At 42.0% G+C, this 27,033-nt stretch overlaps 6 protein-coding genes across 11 annotated transcripts in view; all 6 read right to left on the reverse strand.

Moving 5' to 3' along the window:
• LOC125714622 (trace amine-associated receptor 13c-like) overlaps positions 1-25,572 on the reverse strand; it is a 36,413-nt gene extending 10,841 nt beyond the window's left edge. Inside the window, exons 1-2 of one of the 6 annotated variants that reach the window (XM_048985369.1) lie at positions 24,555-25,572; positions 8,516-9,493 (exon numbers count right to left, since the gene is read on the reverse strand). In XM_048985369.1, coding sequence (XP_048841326.1) covers positions 9,252-9,493; positions 24,555-25,347 — 1,035 coding nt within the window. In that variant the 5' untranslated portion in view covers positions 25,348-25,572 and the 3' untranslated portion in view covers positions 8,516-9,251. Of the gene's footprint in view, positions 1-1,280; positions 1,348-8,515; positions 10,513-14,765; positions 16,087-23,575 lie in introns of those variants that run through there. The other 5 variants (XM_048985365.1, XM_048985367.1, XM_048985364.1 and 2 more) reach the window with 5 other exon arrangements.
• Positions 2,014-3,325, reverse strand: LOC125714624 (trace amine-associated receptor 13c-like). The gene has a single exon (XM_048985372.1). It carries the CDS (start codon positions 3,121-3,123, stop codon positions 2,089-2,091), a length of 1,035 nt encoding a protein of 344 aa, XP_048841329.1. The 5' UTR covers positions 3,124-3,325; the 3' UTR covers positions 2,014-2,088.
• LOC125714630 (trace amine-associated receptor 13c-like) lies at positions 5,138-6,794 on the reverse strand. Its single transcript, XM_048985381.1, has one exon. It carries the CDS (start codon positions 6,600-6,602, stop codon positions 5,574-5,576), a length of 1,029 nt encoding a protein of 342 aa, XP_048841338.1. The 5' UTR covers positions 6,603-6,794; the 3' UTR covers positions 5,138-5,573.
• On the reverse strand, positions 12,726-13,966 carry LOC125714633 (trace amine-associated receptor 13c-like). Its single transcript, XM_048985384.1, has one exon. It carries the CDS (start codon positions 13,757-13,759, stop codon positions 12,740-12,742), a length of 1,020 nt encoding a protein of 339 aa, XP_048841341.1. The 5' UTR covers positions 13,760-13,966; the 3' UTR covers positions 12,726-12,739.
• Positions 16,269-18,049, reverse strand: LOC125714623 (trace amine-associated receptor 13c-like). The gene has a single exon (XM_048985370.1). It carries the CDS (start codon positions 17,856-17,858, stop codon positions 16,824-16,826), a length of 1,035 nt encoding a protein of 344 aa, XP_048841327.1. The 5' UTR covers positions 17,859-18,049; the 3' UTR covers positions 16,269-16,823.
• On the reverse strand, positions 18,722-21,479 carry LOC125714631 (trace amine-associated receptor 13c-like). Its single transcript, XM_048985382.1, has 2 exons — positions 19,536-21,479; positions 18,722-19,274 (listed from the first exon to the last, which is right to left on the reverse strand). The coding sequence occupies exon 1, from the start codon at positions 21,248-21,250 to the stop codon at positions 20,222-20,224; it is 1,029 nt and encodes a 342-aa protein (XP_048841339.1). The 5' UTR covers positions 21,251-21,479; the 3' UTR covers positions 18,722-19,274; positions 19,536-20,221.
• Positions 25,573-27,033: the final 1,461 nt, after the last annotated feature.

Consider the following 27,033-nt stretch of genomic DNA (forward strand, 5'->3'; position numbering starts at 1 on the left):
TGGCCAATAGGGGGCGCTAAATAATCATTAATCTGTCTTCCACACTCCTGGTCAGGGTCACCAGGGGCCTGGAGCCTATCGCAGGCAGCGCATGCACAAGGCTGGGGTACACTCTGGGCGGGATGTGAGTTCATTACAGGGCACATACACAGTCATGCACTGCTGGCAATACAGGGATGCCAGTTATCCGAGTGCAGAGTGCAGCTTAGCGGGTTCGGAACCTGAGACCACGACTGGGAGCAGAGCTGGACAGGCCGTCTGGCATACTGGGTATTTTCCTGATGGCCCAGTGGGTATGTGTGCTGGCTATATTTATCATGGGGGACCCCAATGTCCAGGGCTGATTTTTAATCCCAGTCAGGACTGGCTAGCAGAGTAATCATACCAATGTATGACTGGGGCAGTGGTGGCCTGATGGTTAGGGAAGTGCTCCTGTAATTGAAATATTGCTGGTTTGAAACCCTGACCAGCAAGGTATCATTAAAGTATTCTGAGCAAGGTACCATCCCCAAGCATTGCTTCCTGGGGGCTGAATTAGCTGCTGCCTGTTATGTCACATATGCCTGAAATGCAGAGGACACGTTTCTTTGTGGTGTGACAACAATGGTCTATAAATTTTGTACTCATACCATCAGAGCTCTGTCTGGCAGAGTAATCATACCACAGTAATCATACCACAGTAATCATACCAGACCATCAGAGCCTTGGTTGGCTGAGTAATCATACCACAGTACTCATACCACCACAAACCATTTTGTTCATTATGAGATAACGAGTAACATACAGATCAAAGAAGGATATTTTCTTTTGTGATTAAATACAATATTCTAAATAAATCTGTGAAATACACATATATGAGTCTTACTGCTGTCATGTTACCAGATTATATGAACAAGAAGCCGGGTTGCCAGGTTCAGTTTAGCCTGTAATATTTCTGATTTGATGTGTGAAGTCGGAATAAAACCACAGAAGCTAAAGATACGCTAAAGTACTTCATTACTACTTCATTTTCTGTGTTGTAATGTATTTCATACCTTTTATGACACCAGGAAGATGGTTAAGGTACATTTCATAGGATCTGACTGGGTAACATTAGAAGTCAGCAAATACTATGGACGTTTTATCTTTCGCTCTATGATTCCCACTGTGACTGTTTAGGGGAAGAAAGACTGAGTGTGTGATTAATGTGCTGAGACGGCCCCACTCCAGTCCTGGGGGGGGGCTGCTGTATTACCTAAGCGTGATGTAAACATCAGAAGCAAAGGGCCCAGTTAGCAGCAAGCTGCCTCCCAATCAAAGGTGGCAATACAGAGATTACACAGAGCGCAGGTGATGCTACAGCCTGACCTCTTGCATGTGCTGAGAGCAGGGAAGGTAGGACCAGGTGCAGAGAGGCAGAAATGGGTGTGGGGAGTTTCTCTGTGTACATCCTTCATGGGGGGTGAGCTGTTAGAGAAGCTCGTGGTACAGAAGGTCTGAAGGCCTAGTGAAGGTAAAACATGAAATCTGACTGTAGTTTTCATCTATTAAGAGACTTATGAAAAACAAACTGAGAAAAACAGGGGCCAGGTGATGTAGGTGAAGGACTGACAGGGAACCACGACATCATGGGTGTAACTTTCCAACCCTTGAATTCCACTAAATGTTGACTTAGAATTCTCGGTTTACCGCAATCAAAAATTAAATAATCCATTATTTTGCTCTTTTTATGACTGTAGGCCTCTTGTGTGACATATTCAGTGCTGGGGATTTGCTTTGTTTTCTATGTTAATTTAGGCTTAGCGTAGTGGCACTTAGCTAAGTGACAGTCTGTACACTTTAGAGTGCAGGAAAAATTGAAAATTATTGTTAAGGTGCATAACACAGAATTCGATTACCAAATATTTTTTGGAGTGCTTGAACGATAAGACTCACTTCACTTTATTGTGTAAAGTTTTAGAAAAACAAATTAAGAGTTAAAATGAAAAAAAATAATTAAAATGAAAAAATCAAAGAGCTATTTCTGCTTTTTTTAAACAGGACATTAAGTACATCATGTGTGTTTTTATGGTAATATGAGACTGAAATATGTGGTGAATCTATGAGAAATCAATTTTCAGGGAAAACCTTTGTATTTGAAGAATGTGCAGCAAAAATCTTTAAAGATATAATGAGTTTCAATGACCTTTGAAACCACGGATAAAACAGTCCGTAGATTATAGGATTTAACGCGGAATTAAAATAACCCAGCCAGAAAAACCCTTCATAAAGAACAGGAGGAGTTGCAAAGTCAATATAGGGGTCGAGTATAGAGGTGACAAAGAAAGGCATCCAGCAGAGTATGAAGGCACCTACAACAATGCCAAGGGTCTTTGCAGCCTTTCGCTCTGAGCTGTGAGATTTCCTGTTGCCATGTCCCTCTGTAAAACATGGCTGCTGACTTGTACCTTCAAGCTGCCTGACATGTTGTCTGGCTACTAGAAATATTTTAACATAAAGGCCAATCATTAACGAACATGGTAGGAAAAATCCAATCAGAGTGTGTAGGGTACCCCACAGTGCATTAAACAGAAGGATGCAACTCCCCAAGCAATTAATGGAAGTGATGTATTCATCTAGGCCCATCACATTAGCCTTAGAATAAAGGAGAGCGCAAGAGTAAGAAACAGCTGCAGTCCAACTCAACGCTACCATCAGCCAAGCCACAGGAATGGTCACTGTGTTATGGTACCGCAGAGGATTGCAAACTGCCTGGTATCGATCAACCGCAATGGAAATCAGGTGAAAGATTGAAGCACATGAAAGGAACATGTCAGAAGTGGAGTGCAATGAGCAGAAAGTATCTCCAAAGTACCAGCAGCCCTCCACCGATCTGATCATGCTGAAGGGCATCACGACGGCCCCCAGAAGCAGGTCGGCCAGGGCCAGTGACATCACCAGCATGTTGGTCGGTGTGTGCAGCTGCTTGAAGTGCGTGATGGAGATGATGACCACCAGGTTCCCCGTTATGGTCACGGTCATCCCCGACGCAAAAAACATGTACAAGGCAAACCTGGCAAATCCAGAGTAGCTGCTTTTAATACACGTCCCATTAGCTGCTGGATAGCAGTACTGGTATGTTTCCAGCTCGAGCGAAATGTTCATTTCTCTGTCACAAAGCAACAACAAAATAAAACAGCGTAATGCTGTTGTCTTATAAGGCCCTGCAACTGGCTGGCGTCCTTTCCAGGGTGTATCTCTGCCTTGTGTCCTGGGCTTCCTGGGTTGGCTCCAAGCAAACACTGCAACCCTCTACTGGATAAGCAGTTATGGATGATGAATGCAGAGATGTTTTCTTAAAGGTGATTTGTTTTGTATCTTTTGAACATGCTCAGTGTTTTTCTTCTGGAAAGAACTTTATTTATATACTTGAAAATCCCCTTTGAGACAAGCAAACCTATTACAGCAGGACACGCAATATGCAGAAGGGAATTTTTCTTTAATCTAATATAAATATATTTGCATATAGTTGGCATGGGAACGAGTGCCTGCCATGATTATCTGTGTGATATACAGCATGACTCAGCATATCGACAAAGGAAGTAGAAGCCAGTTGTTTTATTTCTGAGAGATGATTTTAATTTTTATGTCTTAAGTCCTGTCTATATTAGGTGTTAGTGTGTTGGAGTTAATGGTAATAAAAACAGAAAGACTGAACAGGAGAGACATGCAAAGTGGACTCATTGCTCAGAGTTTTGTCAAAAGTATGTTGTATTTCTCCAGCATCATTCCACAGAACTGCAGATGCCTGTGTTACCATTAGGGAACTGCAAACAATATTTATTATGAACAGAAAGGTTCTCGTTCACTGTGAATACAGTCACAACACAGGAACGTGGCAGAAATTCTTACCATTATAGAGTATATTGGCCCTACTGTGAGTTAACAAATATTTATCTGTCATACTGATCAGCAAAGCTCAATCAAGAGAAACGATTGTATTTGAAATAAAATTTTGGTTATGAAATATTTATTACAATATGTAGCCTACCATGAAATCATATAGATAAAAATTATGCTTAGAAGTCAGTACTTAGTGCAGGTGGTAGTAGCAATGTATCACAAATAGTGGAAGAACACAATATAGTATTACTCAGTAGCCAGTAGGGGGAGCTAAATAATCATTAATCTATCTTCCACACTCCTGGTCAGGGTCACCAGGGGCCTGGAGCCTATCCCAGGCAGCGCATGCACAAGGCTGTGGTACACTCTGGGCGGGATGTGAATTCATTACAGGGCACATACACAGTCAATTACAGATATGTTGACTGGTCTCTGGAATCAGGAGGGCGCAAGAAAGAGCTAAAGGGCTCTTCTCGTTTGTCTGTGTCATCAAAGCCCCGCCCACATGCACATGTCTGCTTTGTGTTGCACTGCAGACTGTTGAATAAAGACCTTTATCTGGTAGAAAGCTATGAAGAACTTCAAATTTCCACATCACTGCGAGAGAGAGATTTCAGGAAGGCCTGTGAGGAGATAAAGAGCTGGGAGCTGGTCAGTGATGGCAGTAAGCCGTCGGATGGCCTGGCCAGGTCTGGCGGAGCCTGGTGGGGGCCGAGCTGCGTTTTTCCTCTTTACCAAAGCTCCCCGGGAAAGTGGGGCCTGTAAATGGCTATAAATTAATATAGCACTTCACTCTATGAAACATCTCAGGTGTAATAAATGTTGTAATAATCAAAACATTACAAGAATATGAAAACTGGGGTAAACTTAGACCAAAGCACTGCTTATTCTCAAGTGGAATGTATTACTTAAACTTAAATTGGGCAAATTTATAACATATATAATTAGATTCTGGTTAGACTTGATGAGCTTCAAGTCAGTATAAGACGTGCAACGTCATGTGACATTCAAAATGTCACCTGTCAGACCTGTGGCCTTGCTTTCTAATGATTGAAGTGGAATTCCTTTTCAAAAACTGAGAGAGCCAATCAGAGTCGGCATGCTTATTCTGACCAGATTTCCACAAACACCTTGGCAAAGTTTGGTCACACTTTGCCCCTTAAGCTGTTACTGCGTCGTGTGACTTGTCCTGCAGAGTTTCTATTCTAACCATTACTGCAGTGCTGCCACTATAACACAAGAATGAGAATATTTCTGTATGCATATTGAGTATTGGTGGCACTTCTGAAAAATTTATAGACGTACATGAAAAAGACTATTACATGAAAATGAATTAGTGAATATATTTGATCATAAATGTCTTATTAGAAATGACAACCAACACCAAAAACATGTGATGGTGACAGTTATGGTTTCAGAATTTATTATCAAGTTAAAATGTCCTGCCAGCCTGCAGCGACTGTCGGGCATGAGATGGTTAACAATGTTATTAATTGTATTATTTTACAGCATCCATTGGTGAGTTGGTGCAATTTCATTTGAGACAAAATAAAATGTTACCAAAAATAAATGAAGAGGTAAAATACAAAAAACAAATCAAACAAATATCAAACACCTACTTCTGCTATTTTAAAACAAAAATTTAAGGACATTCTGTATGTATATATGGTAAATATACAGAAATATGTGGTGGATTTATGAAAAATCAACTTTCAGGAAAAAACGTTTGTATCTGAGGAATGTGCATCAAAAATCTTTAAAGATAAAATGAGTTTCAACGACCTTTGAAACCACGGATAAAACAGTCCGTAGATTATAGGATTTAACGTGGAATTAAAATAACCCAGCCAGACAAAACCTTCATAAAGAATAGGAGGAGTTGCAAAGTCAGTATAGGGGTCGAGTATAGAGTTGACAAACAAAGGCATCCAGCAGAGTATGAAGGCACCTACAACAATGCCAAGGGTCTTTGCAGCCTTTCGCTCTGAGCTGTGAGATTTCCTGTTGCCATGTCCCTCTGTAAAACATGGCTGCTGACTTGTACCTCCAAGCTGCCTGACGTGTTGTCTGGCTATGAAAAATATTTTACCATAAAGGCCAATAATTACTGAACAGGGCAGGAAAAATCCAATCAGGGTATTTAAGGTGCTCCATAACACATTAAATAGAAGAGTGCAACTCCCCAGGCAATTTATTGAAGTGATGTATTCATCTAGACCTCTCACACTGCCCATAGAGTAAAGGAGACTGTAGCAGTAAGAAGCAGCTGCAGCCCAACTCAACGTTACCATCAGCCAAGCTACAGGAATGGTCACTGTGTTATGGTACTGCAGAGGATTGCAAACTGCCTGGTATCTATCAACCGCAATGGAAATCAGGTGAAAGATTGAAACATTTGAGAGGAAAATGTCAAAAGTGGAGTGTAATGAGCAGAAAGTATCTCCGAAGTACCAGCAGCCCTCCACCGATCTGATCATGCTGAAGGGCATCACGACGGCCCCCAGAAGCAGGTCGGCCAGGGCCAGTGACATCACCAGCATGTTGGTCGGTGTGTGCAGCTGCTTGAAGTGCGCGATGGAGATGATGACCACCAGGTTCCCTGTGATGGTCACGGTCATCCCCGATGCAAAAAACATATACAAGGCAAACCTGGCAAATCCAGAGTAGCTACTTTTAACACACGTCCCATTAGCTGCTGGATAGCAGTTCTGGTATGTTTCCAGTTCTAGTGAAATATTCATTTCTCTGTCACAAAGCAACAGCAAAATGAAACAGCATAGTGCTGTTGTCTTATAAGGCCCTGCAACTGGCTGGCGTCCTTTCCAGGGTGTATCTCTGCCTTGTGCCCTGGGCTTCCTGGGTTGGTTCCAAGCAACCAGTGCAACCTTCTACTGGATAAGCAGTTATGGATGATGAATGCAGAGATGTTTTCTTAAAGGTGATGTGTCTTGCGTCTTTTGAACATGCTCAGTGTTTTTCTTTTGGAAAGAACTTTATTTATATACTTGAACATCCCCTTTGAGACAAGCAAACCTATTACAGCAGGACACGCAATATGCAGATGGGAATTTTTCTTTCATCTAATATAAATATATTTGCATATAGTTGGCATGGGAACAAGTGCCTGCCATGATTATCTGTGTGATATACAGCATGACTCAGCATATCGACAAAGGAAATAGAAGCCAGTTGTTTCATTTGTGAGAGATGAGTTTAATTTGTGTGCCTTACATTCAGAGTCTGTGTTTGCTGTTAATGTCTATATATCTGCCAATAAACTGATAGACTGAGCAGGTCTCTCTTGGTCACGGTCACCAGGGGCCTGGAGCCTATCGCAGGTAGTGCATGCACAAGGCTGGGGTTCACTCTGGGTGGGATGTGAGTTCATTACAGGGCACATACACAGTCATGCACTGCTGGCAATACAGGGATGCCAGTTATCCAAGTGCAGAGTGCAGCTTAGCGGGTTCGGAACCTGAGACCACGACTGGGAGCAGAGCTGGACAGGCCGTCTGGCATACTGGGTATTTTCCTGATTGCCCAGTGGGTATGTGGGCTTGCAAAATTTATCATGGGGGACCCCAATGTCCAGGGCTGATTTTTAATCCCAGTCAGGACTGGCTAGCAGAGTAATCATACCAATGTATGACTGGGGCAGTGGTGGCCTGATGGTTAGGGAAGTGCTCCTGTAATTGAAATATTGCTGGTTTGAAACCCTGACCAGCAAGGTATCATTAAAGTATTCTGAGCAAGGTACCATCCCCAAGCATTGCTTCCTGGGGGCTGAATTAGCTGCTGCCTGTTATGTCACATATGCCTGAAATGCAGAGGACACGTTTCATTGTGGTGTGTCAACAATGTTCTATAAATATTGTACTCATACCATCAGAGCCCTGGCTGGGAGTGTAATCATACCACAGTAATCATACCAGACCATCAGAGCCTTGGCTGGCTGAGTAATCATACCACAGTAATCATACCAGACCATCAGTGCTCTGGCTGGCAGAGTAATCATACCACATTAATCATACCACAGTAATCATACCACCACAAACCATTTTGCTCATTATATGATAACGAGTAACATACAGATCAAAGAAGGATATTTTCTTTTCCGATTAAACACAATATTCTAAATAAATATGTGAAATACACATATATGAGTCTTACTGCTGTCATGTTACCAGATCATATTAACAAGAAGCCGGGTTGACTGGTTCAGTTTAGCCTGTAATATTTCTGATTTGATGTGTGAAGTTGGAATAAAACCACAGAAGCTGACGATACGCTAAAGTACTTCATTACTACTTCATTTTCTGTGTTATAATGTATTTCATACCTTTTATGACACCAGGAAGATGGTTAAGGTACATTTCATAGGATCTGACTGGGTAACATTAGAAGTCAGCAAATACTATGGACGTTTTATCTTTCGCTCTACGATTCCCACTGTGACTGTTTAGAGGAAGAAAGACCGAGTGTGTGATTAATATGCTGAGACGACCCCACTCCAGTCCTGGGGGGGGGGGCTGCTGTATTACCTAAGCGTGATGTAAACATCAGAAGCAAAGGGCCCAGTTAGCAGCAAGCTGCCTCCCAATCAAAGGTGGCAATACAGAGATTACACAGAGCGCAGGTGATGCAACAGCCTGACCTCTTGCATGTGCTGAGAGCAGGGAAGGTAGGATCAGGTGCAGAGAGGCAGAAATGGGTGTGGGGAGTTTCTCTGTGTACATCCTTCATGGGGGGTGAGCTATTAGAGAAGCTCGTGGTACAGAAGGTCTGAAGGCCTAGCGAAGGTAAAACATGAAATCTGACTGTAGTTTTCATCTATTAAGAGACTTATGAAAAACAAACTGAGAAAAACAGGGGCCAGGTGATGTAGGTGAAGGACTGACAGGGAACCACGACATCATGGGTGTAACTTTCCAACCCTTGAATTCCACTAAATACTGACTTGGAATTCTCGGTTTACGCCAATGAAATGTTAAATAATCCATTAGTCTGCTATTTTTATCACTGTAGGCTTCTAGTGTGACTTCCTCAGTGCTGGGGATTCGCTTTGTTTTCTATGTTAATTTAGGCTCAGCTTAGTGGCTCTTAGCTAAGTGACAGTCTGTGCACTTTAGAGTGCAGGAAAAATTGAAAATTATTGTTAAGGTGCATAACACAGAATTCGATTAACAAATATTTTTCGGAGTGCTTGAGAGATAAGACTCACTTCACTTTATTATGTAAAGTTTTCAAGAACAAATTAAGAGTTCAAATGCAAAAAATTAAATAAAAAATATCAAACAGCTATTTCTGCTTTTTTTAAACAGGACATTAAATACATCATGTATGTTTTTATGGTAATATTAGACTGAAATATGTGGTGAATCTATGAAAAATCAACTTTCAGGGAAAACCTTTGTATTTGAGGAATGTGCGGCAAAAATCTTTAAAGATAAAATGAGTTTCAACGACCTTTGAAACCACGGATAAAACAGTCCGTAGATTATAGGATTTAACGCGGAATTAAAATAACCCAGCCAGAAAAACCCTTCATAAAGAACAGGAGGAGTTGCAAAGTCAGTATAGGGGTCGAGTATAGAGGTGACAAAGAAAGGCATCCAGCAGAGTATGAAGGCACCTACAACAATGCCAAGGGTCTTTGCAGCCTTTCGCTCTGAGTTGTGAGTTGTCCTCTTCCCACTTTTTTGTTTAAAACATGGCTGCTGACTTGAACCTCCAAGCTGCCTGACGTGTTGTCTGGCTACCAGAAATATTTTAGCATAAAGGCCAATAATTACCGAACATGGCAGGAAAAACCCAATCAGAGTGTTTGGGGTGCTCCACTGTGCATTAAATAAAAGGATGCAACTCCCCAAGCAGTTTATTGAAGTGATGTATTCATCTAGGCCTGTCACACTGCCCTTAGAGTAAAGGAGACTGCAGCAGTAGGAAGAAGCTGCAGCCCAACTCAGCGCTACCATCAGCCAAGCCACAGGAATGGTCACTGTGTTATGGTACCGCAGAGGATTACAAACTGCCTGGTATCGATCAACCGCAATAGAAATCAGGTGAAAGACTGAAACACATGAGAGGAACAAGTCAACAGTGGTGTGCAACGAGCAGAAAGTATCTCCGAAATACCAGCAGCCCTCCACCGATCTGATCATGCTGAAGGGCATCACGACGGCCCCCAGAAGCAGGTCGACCAGGGCCAGTGACATCACCAGCATGTTTGTCGGTGTGTGCAGCTGCTTGAAGTGCGCGATGGAGATGATGATCACCAGATTGCCTGTGATGGTCACGGTCATCCCCGATGCAATAATCATATACAAGGCAAACCTGGCAAATCCAGAGTAGCTGCTTTTAACACACGTCCCATTAGCTGCTGGATAGCAGTACTGGTATGTTTCCAGCTCGAGCGAAATGTTCATTTCTCTGTCACAAAGCAACAGCAAAAATAAAACAGCATAGTGCTGTTGTCTTATAAGACCCTGCAACTGGCTGGCGTCCTTTCCAGGGTGTATCTCTGCCTTGTGCCCTGGGCTTCCTGGGTTGGCTCCAAGCAACCACTGCAACCCTCTACTGGATAAGCAGTTATGGATGATGAATGCAGAGATGTTTTCTTAAAGGTGATGTGTCTTGCGTCTTTTGAACATGCTCAGTGTTTTTCTTTTGGAAAGAACTTTATTTATATACTTGAACATCCCCTTTGAGACAAGCAAACCTATTACAGCAGGACACGCAATATGCAGATGGGAATTTTTCTTTCATCTAATATAAATATATTTGCATATAGTTGGCATGGGAACAAGTGCCTGCCATGATTATCTGTATGATATACAGCATGACTCAGCATATCGACAAAGGAAGTAGAAGCCATTTGTTTTATTTATGAGAGATGAGTTTAATTTTTATGTCTTAAGTCCTGTCTATATTAGGTGTTAGTGTTTTGGAGTTAATGGTAATAAAAACAGAAAGACTGAACAGGAGAGACATGCAAAGTGGACTCATTGCTCAGAGTTTTGTCAAAAGTATGTTGTATTTCTCCAGCATCATTCCACACAACTGCAGATGCCTGTGTTACAATTAGGGAACTGCAAACGATATTGATTATGAACAGAAAGGTCCTGGTTCACTGAGAATACAGTCACAAAACAGGAACATGGCAGAAATTCTTTCCATTAGAGAGTATATTGGCCCTACTGTTAGTTAACAAATATTTATCTGTCATACTGATCAGCAAAGCTCAATGAAGAGAAACGATTGTATTTTAAATAAATTTTTAGTTCTGAAATATTTATTACAATAGGTAGCCTACCATGAAATCATATAGATAAAAATTAGGCTTAGAAGTCAGTACTTAGTGCAGGTGGTAGTAGTAATGTATCACAAATAGTGGGAGAACACAATATAGTATTACTCAGTAGCCAGTAGGGGGAGCTAAATAATCATTATTCTATCTTCCACACTCCTGGTCAGGGTCACCAGGGGCCTGGAGCCTATACCAGGCAGCGCATGCACAAGGCTGGGGTACACTCTGGGCGGGATGTGAGTTCATTACAGGGCACATACACAGTCAATTACAGATATGCTGACTGGTCTCTGGAATCAGGAGGGTGCAAGAAAGAGCTAAAGGGCTCTTCTCGTTTGTCTGTGTCATCAAAGCCCCGCCCACATGCACATGTCTGCTTTGTGTTGCACTGCAGACTGTTGAATAAAGACCTTTATCTGGTAGAAAGCTATGAAGAACTTCAAATTTAGACCCATCACTGGGAGAGAGAGATTTCAGGAAGGCCTGTGAGGAGATAAAGAGCTGGGAGCTGGTCAGTGATGGCAGTAAGCCGTCGGATGGCCTGGCCAGGTCTGGCGGAGCCTGGTGGGGGCCGAGCTGCGTTTTTCCTCTTTACCAAAGCTCCCCGGGAAAGGGGGGCCTGTAAATGGCTATAAATTAATATAGCACTTCACTCTATGAAACATCTCAGGTGTAATAAATGTTGTAATAATCAAAACATTACAAGAATATGAAATCTGGGGTAAACTTAGACCAAAGCACTGCTTATTCTCAAGTGGAATGTATTACTTAAACTTAAATTGGGCAAATTCCTAACATATATAATTAGATTCTGGTTAGACTTGATGAGCTTCAAGTCAGTTTAAGACGTGCAATGTAACGTGACATTCAAAATGTCACCTGTCAGACCTGTGGCCTTGCTTTCTAATGATTGAAGTGGAATTCCTCTTCAAAAACTGAGAGAGCCAATCAGAGTCTGCATGCTTATTCTGACCAGCTTTCCACAAACACCTTGGCAAAGTTTGGTCACACTTTGCCCCTTAAGCTGTTACTGCGTCGTGTGACTTGTCCTGCAGAGTTTCTATTCTAACCATTACTGCAGTGCTGCCACTATAACACAAGAATGAGAATATTTCTGTATGCATATTGAGTATTGGTGGCACTTCTGAAAAATTAATATACGTACATGAAAAAGACTATTACATGAAAATGAATTAGTGAATATATTTGATCATAAATGTCTTATTAGAAATGACAACCGACACCAAAAACATGTGATGGTGACAGTTATGGTTTCAGAATTTATTATCAAGTTAAAATGTCCTGCCAGCCTGCAGCGACTGTCGGGCATGAGATGGTTAACAATGTTATTAATTGTATTATTTTACAGTATCCATTGGTGAGTTGGTGCAATTTCATTTGAGACAAAAGAAAATGTTACCAAAAATAAATGAAGAGGTAAAATACAAAAAACAAATCAAACAAATATCAAACACCTACTTCTGCTATTTTAAAACAAAAATTTAAGTACATTCTGTATGTATATATGGTAAATATACAGAAATATGTGGTGGATTTATGAAAAATCAACTTTCAGGAAAAAACGTTTGTATTTGAGGAATGTGCAGCAAAAATCTTTAAAGATAAAATGAGTTTCAACGACCTTTGAAACCACGGATAAAACAGTCCGTAGATTATAGGATTTAACGTGGAATTAAAATAACCCAGCCAGACAAAACCTTCATAAAGAACAGGAGGAGTTGCAAAGTCAGTATAGGGGTCGAGTATAGAGTTGACAAAGAAAGGCATCCAGCAGAGTATGAAGGCACCTACAACAATGCCAAGGGTCTTTGCAGCCTTTCGCTCTGAGCTGTGAGATTTCCTGTTGCCATGTCCCTCTGTAAAACATGACTGCTGACTTGTACTTTCAAGCTGCCTGACGTGTTGTCTGGCTACCAAAAATATTTTAGCATAAAGGCCAATCATTACCGAACATGGCAGGAAAAATCCAATCAGAGTATTTAAAGTGCTCCATAACACATTAAACAGAAGGGTGCAACTCCCCAGGCAATTTATTGAAGTGATGTATTCATCTAGGCCGATCACAGAATAAAGGTGAGCGCAAGAGTAAGAAACAGCTGCAGCCCAACTCAACGCTACCATCAGCCAAGCTACAGGAATGGTCACTGTGTTATGGTACCGCAGAGGATTGCAAACTGCCTGGTATCGATCAACTGCAATGGAAATCAGGTGAAAGATTGAAGCACATGAGAGGAAAACGTCAAAAGTGGAGTGTAATGAGCAGAAAGTATCTCCGAAGTACCAGCAGCCCTCCACCGATCTGATCATGCTGAAGGGCATCACGACGGCCCCCAGAAGCAGGTCGGCCAGGGCCAGTGACATCACCAGCATGTTGGTCGGTGTGTGCAGCTGCTTGAAGTGTGTGATGGAGATGATGACCACCAGGTTCCCCGTGATGGTCACGGTCATCCCCGACGCAAAAAACATGTACAAGGCAAACCTGGCAAATCCAGAGTAGCTGCTTTTAACACACGTCCCATTAGCTGCTGGATAGCAGTACTGGTATGTTTCCAGTTCTAACGAAATGTTCATTTCTCTGTCACAAAGCAACAGCAAAATAAAACAGCATAGAACTGTTGTCTTATAAGACCCTGCAACTGGCTGGCGTCCTTTCCAGGGTGTATCTCTGCCTTGTGTCCTGGGCTTCCTGGGTTGGCTCCAAGCAAACACTGCAACCCTTTACTGGATAAGCAGTTATGGATGATGAATGCAGAGATGTTTTCTTAAAGGTGATGTGTCTTGCATCTTTTGAACATGCTCAGTGTTTTTCTTCTGGAAAAAACTTTATTTATGTACTTGAACATCCCCTTTGAGACAAGCAAACCTATTACAGCAGGACACGCAATATGTAGATGGGAATTTTTCTTTCATCTAATATAAATATATTTGCATATAGTTGGCATGGGAACAAGTGCCTGCCATGATTATCTGTGTGATATACAGCATGACTCAGCATATTGACAAAGGAAGTAGAAGCCATTTGTTTTATTTCTGAGAGATGATTTTAATTTTTATGTCTTAAGTCCTGTCTATATTAGGTGTTAGTGTTTTGGAGTTAATGGTAATAAAAACAGAAAGACTGAACAGGAGAGACATGCAAAGTGGACTCATTGCTTAGAGTTTTGTCAAAAGTATGTTGTGTTTCTCCAGCATCATTCCACACAACTGCAGATGCCTGTGTTACCATTAGGGAACTGCAAACGATATTGATTATGAACAGAAAGGTCCTGGTTAACTGAGAATACAGTCACAACACAGGAACATGGCAGAAATTCTTACCATTAGAGAGTATATTGGCCCTACTGTGAGTTAACAAATATTTATCTGTCATACTGATCAGCAAAGCTCAATCAAGAGAAACGATTGTATTTGAAATAAAATTTTGGTTATGAAATATTTATTACAATAAGTAGCCTACCATGAAATCATATAGATAAAAATTAGGCTTAGAAGTCAGTACTTAGTGCAGGTGGTAGTAGTAATGTATCACAAATAGTGGGAGATCACAATATAGTATTACTCAGTAGCCAGTAGGGGGAGCTAAATAATCATTAATCTATCTTCCACACTCCTGGTCAGGGTCACCAGGGGCCTGGAGCCTATCGCAGGCAGCGCATGCACAAGGCTGGGGTACACTCTGGGCGGGATGTGAGTTCATTACAGGGCACATACACAGTCATGCACTGCTGGCAATACAGGGATGCCAGTTATCCGAGTGCAGAGTGCAGCTTAGCGGGTTCGGAACCTGAGACCACGACTGGGAGCAGAGCTGGACAGGCCGTCTGGCATACTGGGTATTTTCCTGATGGCCCAGTGGGTATGTGTGCTGGCAAAATTTATCATGGGGGACCCCAATGTCCAGGGCTGAGTTTTAATCCCAGTCAGGACTGGCTAGCAGAGTAATCATACCACTGTATGACTGGGGCAGTGGTGGCCTGATGGTTAGGGAAGTGCTCCTGTAATTGAAATATTGCTGGTTTGAACCCCTGACCAGCAAGGTATCACTAAAGTATTCTGAGCAAGGTACCGTCCCCAAGCTTTGCTTCCTGGGTGCCGAATTAGCTGCTGCCTGTTATGTCACATATGCCTGAAATGCAGAGGACACGTTTCTTTGTGGTGTGACAACAATGGTCTTTAATATTCTACTTATACCATCAGAGCTCTGGCTGGCAGAGTAATTATATCACAGTAATCATACCAGACCATCAGAGCTCTGTCTGGCAGAGTAATCAAACCACAGTAATCATACCACCACAAACCATTTTGCTCATTATGAGATAACGAATAACATACAGATCAAAGAAGGATATTTTCTTTTCTGATTAAATACAATATTCTAAATAAATCTGTGAAATACACATATATGAGTCATACTGCTGTCATGTTACCAGATTATATGAACAAGAAGCCGGGTTGCCAGGTTCAGTTTAGCCTGTAATATTTCTGATTTGATGTGTGAAGTCGGAATAAAGCCACAGAAGCTGAAGATACGCTAAAGTACTTCATTACTACTTCATTTTCTGTGTTGTAATGTATTTCATACCTTTTATGACACCAGGAAGATGGTTAAGGTACATTTCATAGGATCTGACTGGGTAACATTAGAAGTCAGCAAATACTATGGACGTTTTATCTTTCGCTCTACGATTCCCACTGTGACTGTTTAGAGGAAGAAAGACCGAGTGTGTGATTAATATGCTGAGACGACCTCACTCCAGTCTTGGGGGGGGGGGGCTGCTGTATTACCTAAGCGTGATGTAAACGTCAGAAGCAAAGGGCCCAGTTAGCAGCAAGCTGCCTCCCAATCAAAGGTGGCAATACAGAGATTACACAGAGCGCAGGTGATGCTACAGCCTGACCTCTTGCATGTGCTGAGAGCAGGGAAGGTAGGACCAGGTGCAGAGAGGCAGAAATGGGTGTGGGGAGTTTCTCTGTGTACATCCTTCATGGGGGGTGAGCTGTTAGAGAAGCTCGTGGTACTGAAGGTCTGAAGGCCTAGCGAAGGTAAAACATGAAATCTGACTGTAGTTTTCATTTATTAAGAGACTTATGAAAAACAAACTGAGAAAAACAGGGGCCAGGTGATGTAGGTGAAGGACTGACAGGGAACCACGACATCATGGGTGTAACTTTCCAACCCTTGAATTACACTAAATGTTGACTTGGAATTCTCGGTTTACTGCAATCAAAAATTAAATAATCCATTAGTCTGCTCTTTTTATGGCTGTAGGCCTCTTGTGTGACGTCTTCAGTGCTGGGGATTTGCTTTGTTTTCTATGTTAATTTAGGCTCAGCTTAGTGGCACTTAGCTAAGTGACAGTCTGTGCACTTTAGAGTGCAGGAAAAATTGAAAATTATTGTTAAGGTGCATAACACAGAATTCGATTAACAGACATTTTTCAGAGTGCTTAAAAGATAAGAGTCACTTCACTGTATTGTGCAATGCTTTCAAAAACAAATTAAAAGTTTAAATGCAAAAAATTAAATTTAAAAAATCAAACAGCTATTTCGGCCTTTTTTTAAACAGGACATTAAGTACATGATGTATGTCTTTATGATAATATGAGACTGAAATATGTGGTGAATCTATGAAAAATCAACTTTCAGGGAAAACCTTTGTATTTGAGGAATGTGCGGCAAAAATCTTTAAAGATAAAATGAGTTTCAACGACCTTTGAAACCAGGGGTAAAACAGTCCGTAGATTATAGGATTTAATGCGGAATTAAAATAACCCACCCAGAAAATCCCTTCATAAAGAACAGGAGGAGTTGCAAAGTCAATATAGGGGTCGATTACAGATATGACAAAGAAAGGCATCCAGCAGAGTATGAAGGCACCTACAACAATGCCAAGGGTCTTTGCAGCCTTTCGCTCTGAGCTGTGAGATTTCCTGTTGCCATGTCCCTCTGTAAAACATGGCTGCTGACTTGTACCTCCAAGCTGCCTGACGTGTTGTCTGGCTACCAGAAATATTTTAGTATAAAGGCCAATCATTACTGAACATGGCAGGAAAAACCAAATCTGAGTGTGTAGGGTACCCCACATTGCATTAAACAGAAGGATGCAACTCCCCAAGCAATTAATGGAAGTTATGTATTCATCTAGGCCCATCAAATTAGCCTTAGAATAAAGGAGAGCGCAAGAGTAAGAAACAGCTGCAGTCCAACTCAACGCTACGATCAGCCAAGCCACAGGAATGGTCACTGTGTTATGGTATCGCAGAGGATTGCATACTGCCTGGTATCGATCGATTGCAATGGACATCAGGTGAAAGATTGAAGCAGCTGTAAGGATCATGTCAACAGTGGAGTGCAACGAGCAGAGAGTATCTCCAAAGTACCAGCAGCCCTCCACCGATCTGATCATGCTGAAGGGCATCACGACGGCCCCCAGAAGCAGGTCGGCCAGGGCCAGTGACATCACCAGCATGTTGGTCGGTGTGTGCAGCTGCTTGAAGTGCGCGATGGAGATGATGACCACCAGGTTCCCCGTGATGGTCATGGTTATCCCCGATGCAATAATCATGTACACGGCAAACCTGGCAAATCCAGAGTAGCCACTTTTAACACACGTCCCATTAGCTGCTGAATAGCAGTACTGGTATGTTTCCAGCTCGAGCGAAATGTTCATTTCTCTGTCCAAAGCAACAACAAAATAAAACAGCGTAATGCTGTTGTCTTATAAGGCCCTGCAACTGGCTGGCGTCCTTTCCAGGATGTATCTCTGCCTTGTGTCCTGGGCTTCCTGGGTTGGCTCCAAGCAAAGAATGCAACCCTCTACTGGATAAGCAGTTATGGATGATGAATACAGAGATGTTTTCTTAAAGGTGATGTGTCTTGCGTCTTTTGAACATGCTCAGTGTTTTTCTCCTGGAAAGAACTTTATTTATATACTTGAACATCCCCTTTGAGACAAACAACCTATTACAGCAGGACACGCAATATGCAGATGGGAATTTATCTTTCACCTAATTTAAATATATTTGCATATAGTTGGCATGGGATCAAGTGCCTGCCATGATTATCTGTGTGAAATACAGCATGACTCAGCATATTGACGAAGGAAGTAGAAGCCAGTTGTTTTATTTTGTAAATTTGTAACTTTTATGTCCAGTTTGTGTTTGGTGATAATGTCTATGTGTTCATGCCAATATAAATTCATAGACTGAACAGGAGAGACATGCAAAGTGGACTGATTGTTCAGAGTTTTGTCAAAAGGATTTTGTGTTTCTCCAGCATCTCTCCACAGGTCTGAAGGTGACTATGTTGCCATGGAAAGTGGGAGCTGTGTTGATTGTGAACAGAAAGGTCCTGTTTCACTGAGAATACAGTCACAACACAGGAACGTGGTAGAAATTCTTATCAATGATGTATCATCACTACTGTGTTTTAACGAGACATACTGATCAGAATACAGGACAATAAAAAAAATCTATTGCATATCAATTTATATGTTGGTTAAGCAATATTTATTATAAAAGTTAGTATACTGTGAAGTCATGTACTATTAAAATTAGGGTTTGACAATATAGTATTACTCAGTGGCCAGTAGGGGGCGCTAAATAATCATTAATCTATTTTCCACACTCCTGGCCAGGGTCACCAGGGGCCTGGAGCCTATCCCAGGCAGCGCATGCACAAGGCTGTGGTACACTCTGGGCGGGATGTGAGTTCATTACAGGGCACATACACAGTCAATTACAGATATGCTGACTGGTCTCTGGAATCAGGAGGGTGCAAGAAAGAGCTAAAGGGCTCTTCTCGTTTGTCTGTGTCATCAAAGCCCCGCCCACATGCACATGTCTGCTTTGTGTTGCACTGCAGACTGTTGAATAAAGACCTTTATCTGGTAGAAAGCTATGAAGAACTTCAAATTTCCACATCACTGGGAGAGAGAGATTTCAGGAAGGCCTGTGAGGAGATAAAGAGCTGGGAGCTGGTCAGTGATGGCAGTCAGCCGTCGGGTGGCCTGGCCAGGTCTGGCGGAGCCTGCTGGGGGCCGAGCTGCGTTTTTCCTCTTTACCAAAGCTCCCCGGGAAAGTGGGGCCTGTAAATGGCTATAAATTAATATAGCACTTCACTCTATGAAACATCTCAGGTGTAATAAATGTTGTAATAATCAAAACATTACAAGAATATGAAAACTGGGGTAAAGTTAGACCAAAGCACTGCTTATTCTCTAGTGGAATGTTTTACTTAAACTTAAATTGGGCAAATTCCTAACATATATAATTAGATTCTGGTTAGACTTGATGAGCTTCAAGTCAGTATCAGACGTGCAACGGTCATGTGACATTCGAAATGTTACCTGTCAGATCTTTGGCCTTGCTTTCTGATGATTGGAGTGGAATTCCTCTTTAAAAACTGAGAGAGCCAATCAGAGTCGGCATGCTTATTCTGACCAGCTTTCCACAAACACCTTGGCAAAGTTTGGTCACACTTTGCCCCTTAAACTGTTACTGCGTCGTGTGACTTGTCCTGCAGAGTTTCTATTCTAACCATTACTGCAGTGCTGCCACTATAACACAAGAATGAGAATGTTTCTGTATGCATATTGAGGTGGCACTTCTGAAACATTAAACGTACAAAAAAAAAAACTATTACATGAAAATGAATTAGTGAATATATTTGATCATAAATGTCTTATTAGAAATGACAACCGACACCAAAAACATGTGATGGTGACAGTTATGGTTTCATAATTTATTATCAAGTTAAAATGTCCTGCCAGCCTGCAGCGACTGTCGGGCATGAGATGGTTAACAATGTTATTAATTGTAATATTTTACAGTATCCATTGGTGAGTTGGTGCAATTTCATTTGAGACAAAATAAAATGTTACCAAAAATAAATGAAGAGGTAAAATACAAAAAACAAATCAAACAAATATCAAACACCTACTTCTGCTATTTTAAAACAAAAAATTAAGGACATTCTGTATGTATATATGGTAAATATACAGAAATATGTGGTGGATTTATGAAAAATCAACTTTCAGGAAAAAACGTTTGTATCTGAGGAATGTGCATCAAAAATCTTTAAAGATAAAATGAGTTTCAACGACCTTTGAAACCACGGATAAAACAGTCCGTAGATTATAGGATTTAACGTGGAATTAAAATAACCCAGCCAGACAAAACCTTCATAAAGAACAGGAGGAGTTGCAAAGTCAGTATAGGGGTCGAGTATAGAGTTGACAAACAAAGGCATCCAGCAGAGTATGAAGGCACCTACAACAATGCCAAGGGTCTTTGCAGCCTTTCGCTCTGAGCTGTGAGATTTCCTGTTGCCATGTCCCTCTGTAAAACATGGCTGCTGACTTGAACATCCAAGCTGCCTGACGTGTTGTCTGGCTACCAGAAATATTTTACTATAAAGGCCAATAATTACCGAACAGGGCAGGAAAAATCCAATCAGAGTATTTAAGGTGCTCCATAACACATTAAATAGAAGGGTGCAACTCCCCAGGCAATTAATGGAAGTGATGTATTCACCTAGGCCCATCACACTGCCCATGGAGTAAAGGAGACTGTAGGAGTAAGAAGCAGCTGCAGCCCAACTCAACGCTACCATCAGCCAAGCCACAGAAATGGTCACTGTGTTATGGTACCGCAGAGGATTGCAAACTGCCTGGTATCGATCAACCGCAATGAAAATCAGGTGAAAGACTGAAACACATGAGAGGAACAAGTCAAAAGTAGAGTGCAATGAGCAGAAAGTATCTCCAAAGTACCAGCAGCCCTCCACCGATCTGATCATGCTGAAGGGCATCACGACGGCCCCCAGAAGCAGGTCGGCCAGGGCCAGTGACATCACCAGCATGTTGGTCGGTGTGTGCAGTTGCTTGAAGTGCGTAATGGAGATGATGACCACCAGATTGCCTGTGATGGTCACGGTCATCCCCGACGCAAAAAACATGTATAAGGCAAACCTGGCAAATCCAGAGTAGCTGCTTTTAACACACGTCCCATTAGCTGCTGGATAGCAGTACTGGTATGTTTCCAGTTCTAGTGAAATATTCATTTCTCTGTCACAAAGCAACAACAGCAAAATAAAACAGCATAGAGCTGTTGTCTTATAAAGGCCCTGCAACTGGCTGGCGTCCTTTCCAGGGTGTATCTCTGCCTTGTGCCCTGGGCTTCCTGGCTTGGCTCCAAGCAACCACTGCAACCCTCTACTGGATAAGCAGTTATGGATGATGAATGCAGAGATGTTTTCTTAAAGGTGATGTGTCTTGCGTCTTTTGAACATGCTCAGTGTTTTTCTTCTGGAAAGAACTTTATTTATATACTTGAACATCCCCTTTGAGACAAGCAAACCTATTACAGCAGGACACGCAATATGCAGATGGGAATTTTTCTTTCATCAAATATAAATATATTTGCATATAGCTGGCATGGGAACAAGTGCCTGCCATGATTATCTGTGTGATATACAGCATGACTCTGCATATCGACAAAGGAAGTAGAAGCCAGTTGTTTTATTTTGTAAATTTGTAACTTTTATGTCCAGTTTGTGTTTTGTGATAAAGTTTGCCTGTTTATGCCAATATAAATTCATAGATTGAACAGGAGAGACATGCAATTCAGATTTATTCAGATTTTTCTCAAAAGGATTTTGTGTTTCTCCAGCATCTCTCCACAGGTCTGAAGGTGACTATGTTGCCATGGAAAGTGGGAGCTGTGTTGATTGTGAACAGAAAGGTCCTGTTTCACTGAGAATACAGTCACAACACAGGAACGTGGTAGAAATTCTTAACAATGATTTTATCATCACTACTGTGTTTTAACGTGACATACTGATCAGAATACAGGACAATAAAAAAAATCAATTACATATCAATTTATATGTTGGTTAAGCAATATTTATTATAAAGGTTAGTATACTGTGAAGTCATGTACTATTAAAATTAGGTTTTGACAATATAGTATTACTCAGTAGTCAGCAGGGGGCGATAAATAATCATTCATCTATCTTCCACACTCCTGGTCAGGGTCACCAGGGACCTGGAGCCTATCGCAGGCAGCGCATGCACAAGGCTGGGGTACACTCTGGGCGGGATGTGAGTTCATTACAGGGCACATACACAGTCCTGCACTGCTGGCAATACAGGGATGCCAGTTATCCGAGTGCAATGTGCAGCTTAGCAGGTTCAGAACCTGAGACCACGACTGGGAGCAGAGCTGGACAGGCCGTCTGACATACTGGGTGTTTTCCCGATTGCCCAGTGGGTATGTGTGCTGGCAAAATTTATGGTGGGGGACCCCAATGTCCAGGGCTGAGTTTTAATCCCAGTCAGGACTGGCTAGCAGAGTAATCATACCACTGTATGACTGGGGCAGTGGTGGCGTGATGGTTAGGGAAGTGCTCCTGTAATTGAAATATTGCTGGTTTGAACCCCTGACCAGCAGGGTACCACTGTGGTATTCTGAGCAAGGTACCGTCCCCAAGCATTGCTTCCTGGGGGCTGAATTAGCTGCTGCCTGTTATGTCACATATGCCTGAAATGCAGAGGACACGTTTCATTGTGGTGTGTCAACAATGTTCTATAAATATTGTACTCATACCATCAGAGCCCTGGCTGGGAGCGTAATCATACCACAGTAATCATACCAGACCATCAGAGCCTTGGCTGGCTGAGTAATCATACCACAGTAATCATACCACAGTAATCATACCACAGTAATTATACCAGACCATCAGAGCTATGGCTGGCAGAGTAATCATACTACAGTAATCATACCACCACAAACCATTTTGCTCATTATGAGATAACGAGTAACATACAGATCAAAGAAGGATATTTTCTTTTCTGATTAAACATAATATTCTAAATAAATATGTGAAATACACATATATGAGTCTTACTGCTGTCATGTTACCAGATTATATGAACAAGAAGCCGGGTTGCCAGGTTCAGTTTAGCCTGTAATATTTCTGATTTGATGTGTGAAGTCGGAATAAAACCACAGAAGCTAAAGATACGCTAAAGTACTTCATTACTACTTCATTTTCTGTGTTATAATGTATTTCATACCTTTTATAACACCAGGAAGATGGTTAAGGTACATTTCATAGGATCTGACTGGGTAACATTAGAATTCAGCAAATACTATGGATGTTTTATCTTTCGCTCTATGATTCCCACTGTGACTGTTTAGGGGAAGAAAGACTGAGTGTGTGATTAATGTGCTGAGACGGCCCCACTCCAGTCCTGGGGGGGCTGCTGTATTACCTAAGCGTTATGTAAACGTCAGAAGGAAAGGGCCCAGTTAGCAGCAAGCTGCCTCCCAATCAAAGGTGGCAATACAGAGATTACACAGAGCGCAGGTGATGCAACAGCCTGACCTCTTGCATGTGCTGAGAGCAGGGAAGGTAGGACCAGGTGCAGAGAGGCAGAAATGAGTGTGGGGAGTTTCTCTGTGTACATCCTTCATGGGGGGTGAGCTATTAGAGAAGCTCGTGGTACTGAAGGTCTGAAGGCCTAGCGAAGGTAAAACATGAAATCTGACTGTAGTTTTCATTTATTAAGAGACTTACGAAAAAATAAACTGAGAAGGACAGAGGTCAGGTGATGTAGGTGAAGGACTGACAAGGAACCACGACATCATGGGTGTAACTTTCCAACCCTTGAATTCCACTAAATGCTGACTTGGAATTCTCGGTTTACTGCAATCAAAAGTTAAATAATTCATTAGTCTGCTCTTATTATGGCTGTAGGCCTCTAGTGTGACTTCCTCAGTGCTGGGGATTCGCTTTGTTTTCTATGTTAATTTAGGCTCAGCTTAGTGGCACTTAGCTAAGTGACAGTCTGTGCACTTTAGAGTGCAGGAAAAATTTTAAATTATTGTTAAGGTGCATAACACAGAATTCCATTAACAAACATTTTTCGAAGTGCTTGAGAGATAAGACTGACTTCACTGTATTGTGTAATGTTTTCAAAAACAAATTGAGTTAAAATGAAAAATAAAATAAAATTTAAAAAATCAAAGAGCTATTTCTGCTTTTTTTAAACAGGACATTAAGTACATCATGTGTGTTTTATGGTAATATGAGACTGAAATATGTGGTGAATCTATGAAAAATCAACTTTCAGGGAAAACGTTTGTATTTGAGGAATGTGCGGCAAAAATCTTTAAAGATATAATGAGTTTCAATGACCTTTGAAACCACGGATAAAACAGTCCGTATATTATAGGATTTAACGCAGAATTAAAATAACCCACCCAGAAAAACCCTTCATAAAGAACAGGAGGAGTTGCAAAGTCAAAATAGGGGTCGAGTATAGAGATAACAAAGAAAGGCATCCAGCAGAGTATGAAGGCACCTACAACAATGCCAAGGGTCTTTGCAGCCTTTCGCTCTGAGCTGTGAGATTTCCTGTTGCCATGTCCCTCTGTAAAACATGGCTGCTGACTTGTACCTTCAAGCTGCCTGACATGTTGTCTGGCTACTAGAAATATTTTAGCATAAAGGCCAATCATTACCGAACATGGCAGGAAAAATCCAACCAGAGTGTGTAGGGTACCCCACAGTGCATTGAACAGAAGGATGCAACTCCCCAAGCAATTAATGGAAGTGATGTATTCATCTAGGCCCATCACATTAGCCTTAGAATAAAGGAGAGCGCAAGAGTATGAAACAGCTGCAGCCCAACTCAATGCTACCATAAGCCAAGCCACAGGAATGGTCACTGTGTTATGGTACCGCAGAGGATTGCAAACTGCCTGGTATCGATCAACTGCAATGGAAATCAGGTGAAAGATTGAAGCACCTGTAAGGATCGTGTCAACAGTGGAGTGCAACGAGCAGAAAGTATCTCCAAAGTACCAGCAGCCCTCCACCGATCTGATCATGCTGAAGGGCATCACGACAGCCCCCAGAAGCAGGTCGGCCAGGGCCAGTGACATCACCAGCATGTTGGTCGGTGTGTGCAGCTGCTTGAAGTGCGCGATGGAGATGATGACCACCAGGTTCCCCGTGATGGTCATGGTTATCCCCGATGCAATAATCATGTACACGACAAACCTGGCAAATCCATAGTAGCTACTTTTAACACACGTCCCATTAGCTGCTGGATAGCAGTACTGGTATGTTTCCAGCTCTAGTGAAATATTCATTTCTCTGTCACAAAGCAACAGCAAAATGAAACAGCATAGTGCTGTTGTCTTATAAGACCCTGCAACTGGCTGGCGTCCTTTCCAGGGTGTATCTCTGCCTTGTGCCCTGGGCTTCCTGGGTTGGTTCCAAGCAAACACTGCAACCCTCTACTGGATAAGCAGTTATGGATGATGAATGCAGAGATGTTTTCTTAAAGGTGATGTGTCTTGCGTCTTTTGAACATGCTCAGTGTTTTTCTTCTGGAAAGAATTTTATTTATGTACTTGAAAATCCCCTTTGAGACAAGCAAACCTATTACAGCAGGACACGCAATATGCAGAAGGGAATTTTTCTTTCATGTTATATTTGCATATAGTTGTCATGGGAACAAGTGCCTGTCATGATTATCTGTGTAATATACAGCATGACTCAGCATATCGACAAAGGAAGTAGAAGCCAGTTGTTTTATTTATGAGAGATGAGTTTAATTTATGTGCCTTACATTCAGAGTCTGTGTTAGGTGCTAATGTCTATATATCTGGCAAAAAACTGATAGACTGAGCAGGAGAGACATGCAAAACAGACTGATTGTTCAGAGTTTTCTCAAAGAGTTTTATCAGCTTCTACCCACCGATTTATAGGTGACCGTGTCACCACAGGGGAACTAGAAAATATTGATTATGAACAAGAAGGTCCTGGGAGAGTGAGAATGCAGTCAAAACACAGGAACCTGAGAGAAATTCTTACCATCAGAGAAGGTTTTGGTTCTACACTGGTGTAAGAAGACATTCTGATCAGAACACGGCACCGTATAGAGAAACAATTACATTTTAAAGTAAATGTTGCTCATAAGATATATATTATAAAAGGTAGTGTATCATAAAGTCATGTTTTATAAAAAAATATTGTACTTAATGCTGAGAATAGGAATGACAAATTGTGAAAATTACTTCTTGGCCAGTAGGGGGAGCTAAATTATCATTGATCTATCTTCCACACTCCTGCTCAAGGTCACCAGGGGCCTGGAACTTATCCCAGGCAGCGCATGCACAAGGCTGGGGTACACTCTGGGCGGGATGTGAGTTCATTACAGGGCACATACACAGTCATGCACTGCTGGCAATACAGGGATGCCAGTTATCTGAGTGCAGAGTGCAGCTTAGCAAGTTCGGAACCTGAGACCACGACTAGGGGCAGAGCTGGACAGGCTGTCTGGCATACTGGGTATTTTCCTGATGGCCCAATGGGTATGTGTGCTGGCAAAATTTATGGTGGGGGACCCCAATGTCCAGGGCTGAGTTTTAATCCCAGTCAGGACTGGCTAGCAGAGTAATCATACCACTGTATGACTGGGGCAGTGGTGGTCTGATGGTTAGGGAAGTGCTCTTGTAATTGGCTACCAAAGAATGTGCAGTATATGCTGACTGGTCTCTGGAATCAGGAGGGCGCAAGAAAGAGCTAAAGGGCTCTTCTCGTTTGTCTGTGTCATCAAAGCCCCGCCCACATGCACATGTCTGCTTTGTGTTGCACTGCAGACTGTTGAATAAAGACCTTTATCTGGTAGAAAGCTATGAAGAACTTCAAATTTCCACATCACTGGGAGAGAGAGATTTCAGGAAGGCCTGCGAGGAGATAAAGAGCTGGGAGCTGGTCAGTGACGGCAGTCAGCCGTCGGGTGGCCTGGCCAGGTCTGGCGGAGCCTGGTG

The sequence above is a fragment of the Brienomyrus brachyistius genome, chromosome 19, assembly GCF_023856365.1.
Source record: "Brienomyrus brachyistius isolate T26 chromosome 19, BBRACH_0.4, whole genome shotgun sequence".
In the NCBI taxonomy this organism is placed as follows: Eukaryota; Metazoa; Chordata; class Actinopteri; order Osteoglossiformes; family Mormyridae; genus Brienomyrus; species Brienomyrus brachyistius.

Coding starts and splice junctions, on each gene's coding strand:
- LOC125714624 (XM_048985372.1), bottom strand. CDS start 3,123: ATGAACATTTCGCTCGAGCTGGAAACATACCAGTACTGCTATCCAGCA.
- LOC125714630 (XM_048985381.1), bottom strand. CDS start 6,602: ATGAATATTTCACTAGAACTGGAAACATACCAGAACTGCTATCCAGCA.
- LOC125714633 (XM_048985384.1), bottom strand. CDS start 13,759: ATGAACATTTCGTTAGAACTGGAAACATACCAGTACTGCTATCCAGCA.
- LOC125714623 (XM_048985370.1), bottom strand. CDS start 17,858: ATGAACATTTCGCTCGAGCTGGAAACATACCAGTACTGCTATTCAGCA.
- LOC125714631 (XM_048985382.1), bottom strand. CDS start 21,250: ATGAATATTTCACTAGAACTGGAAACATACCAGTACTGCTATCCAGCA.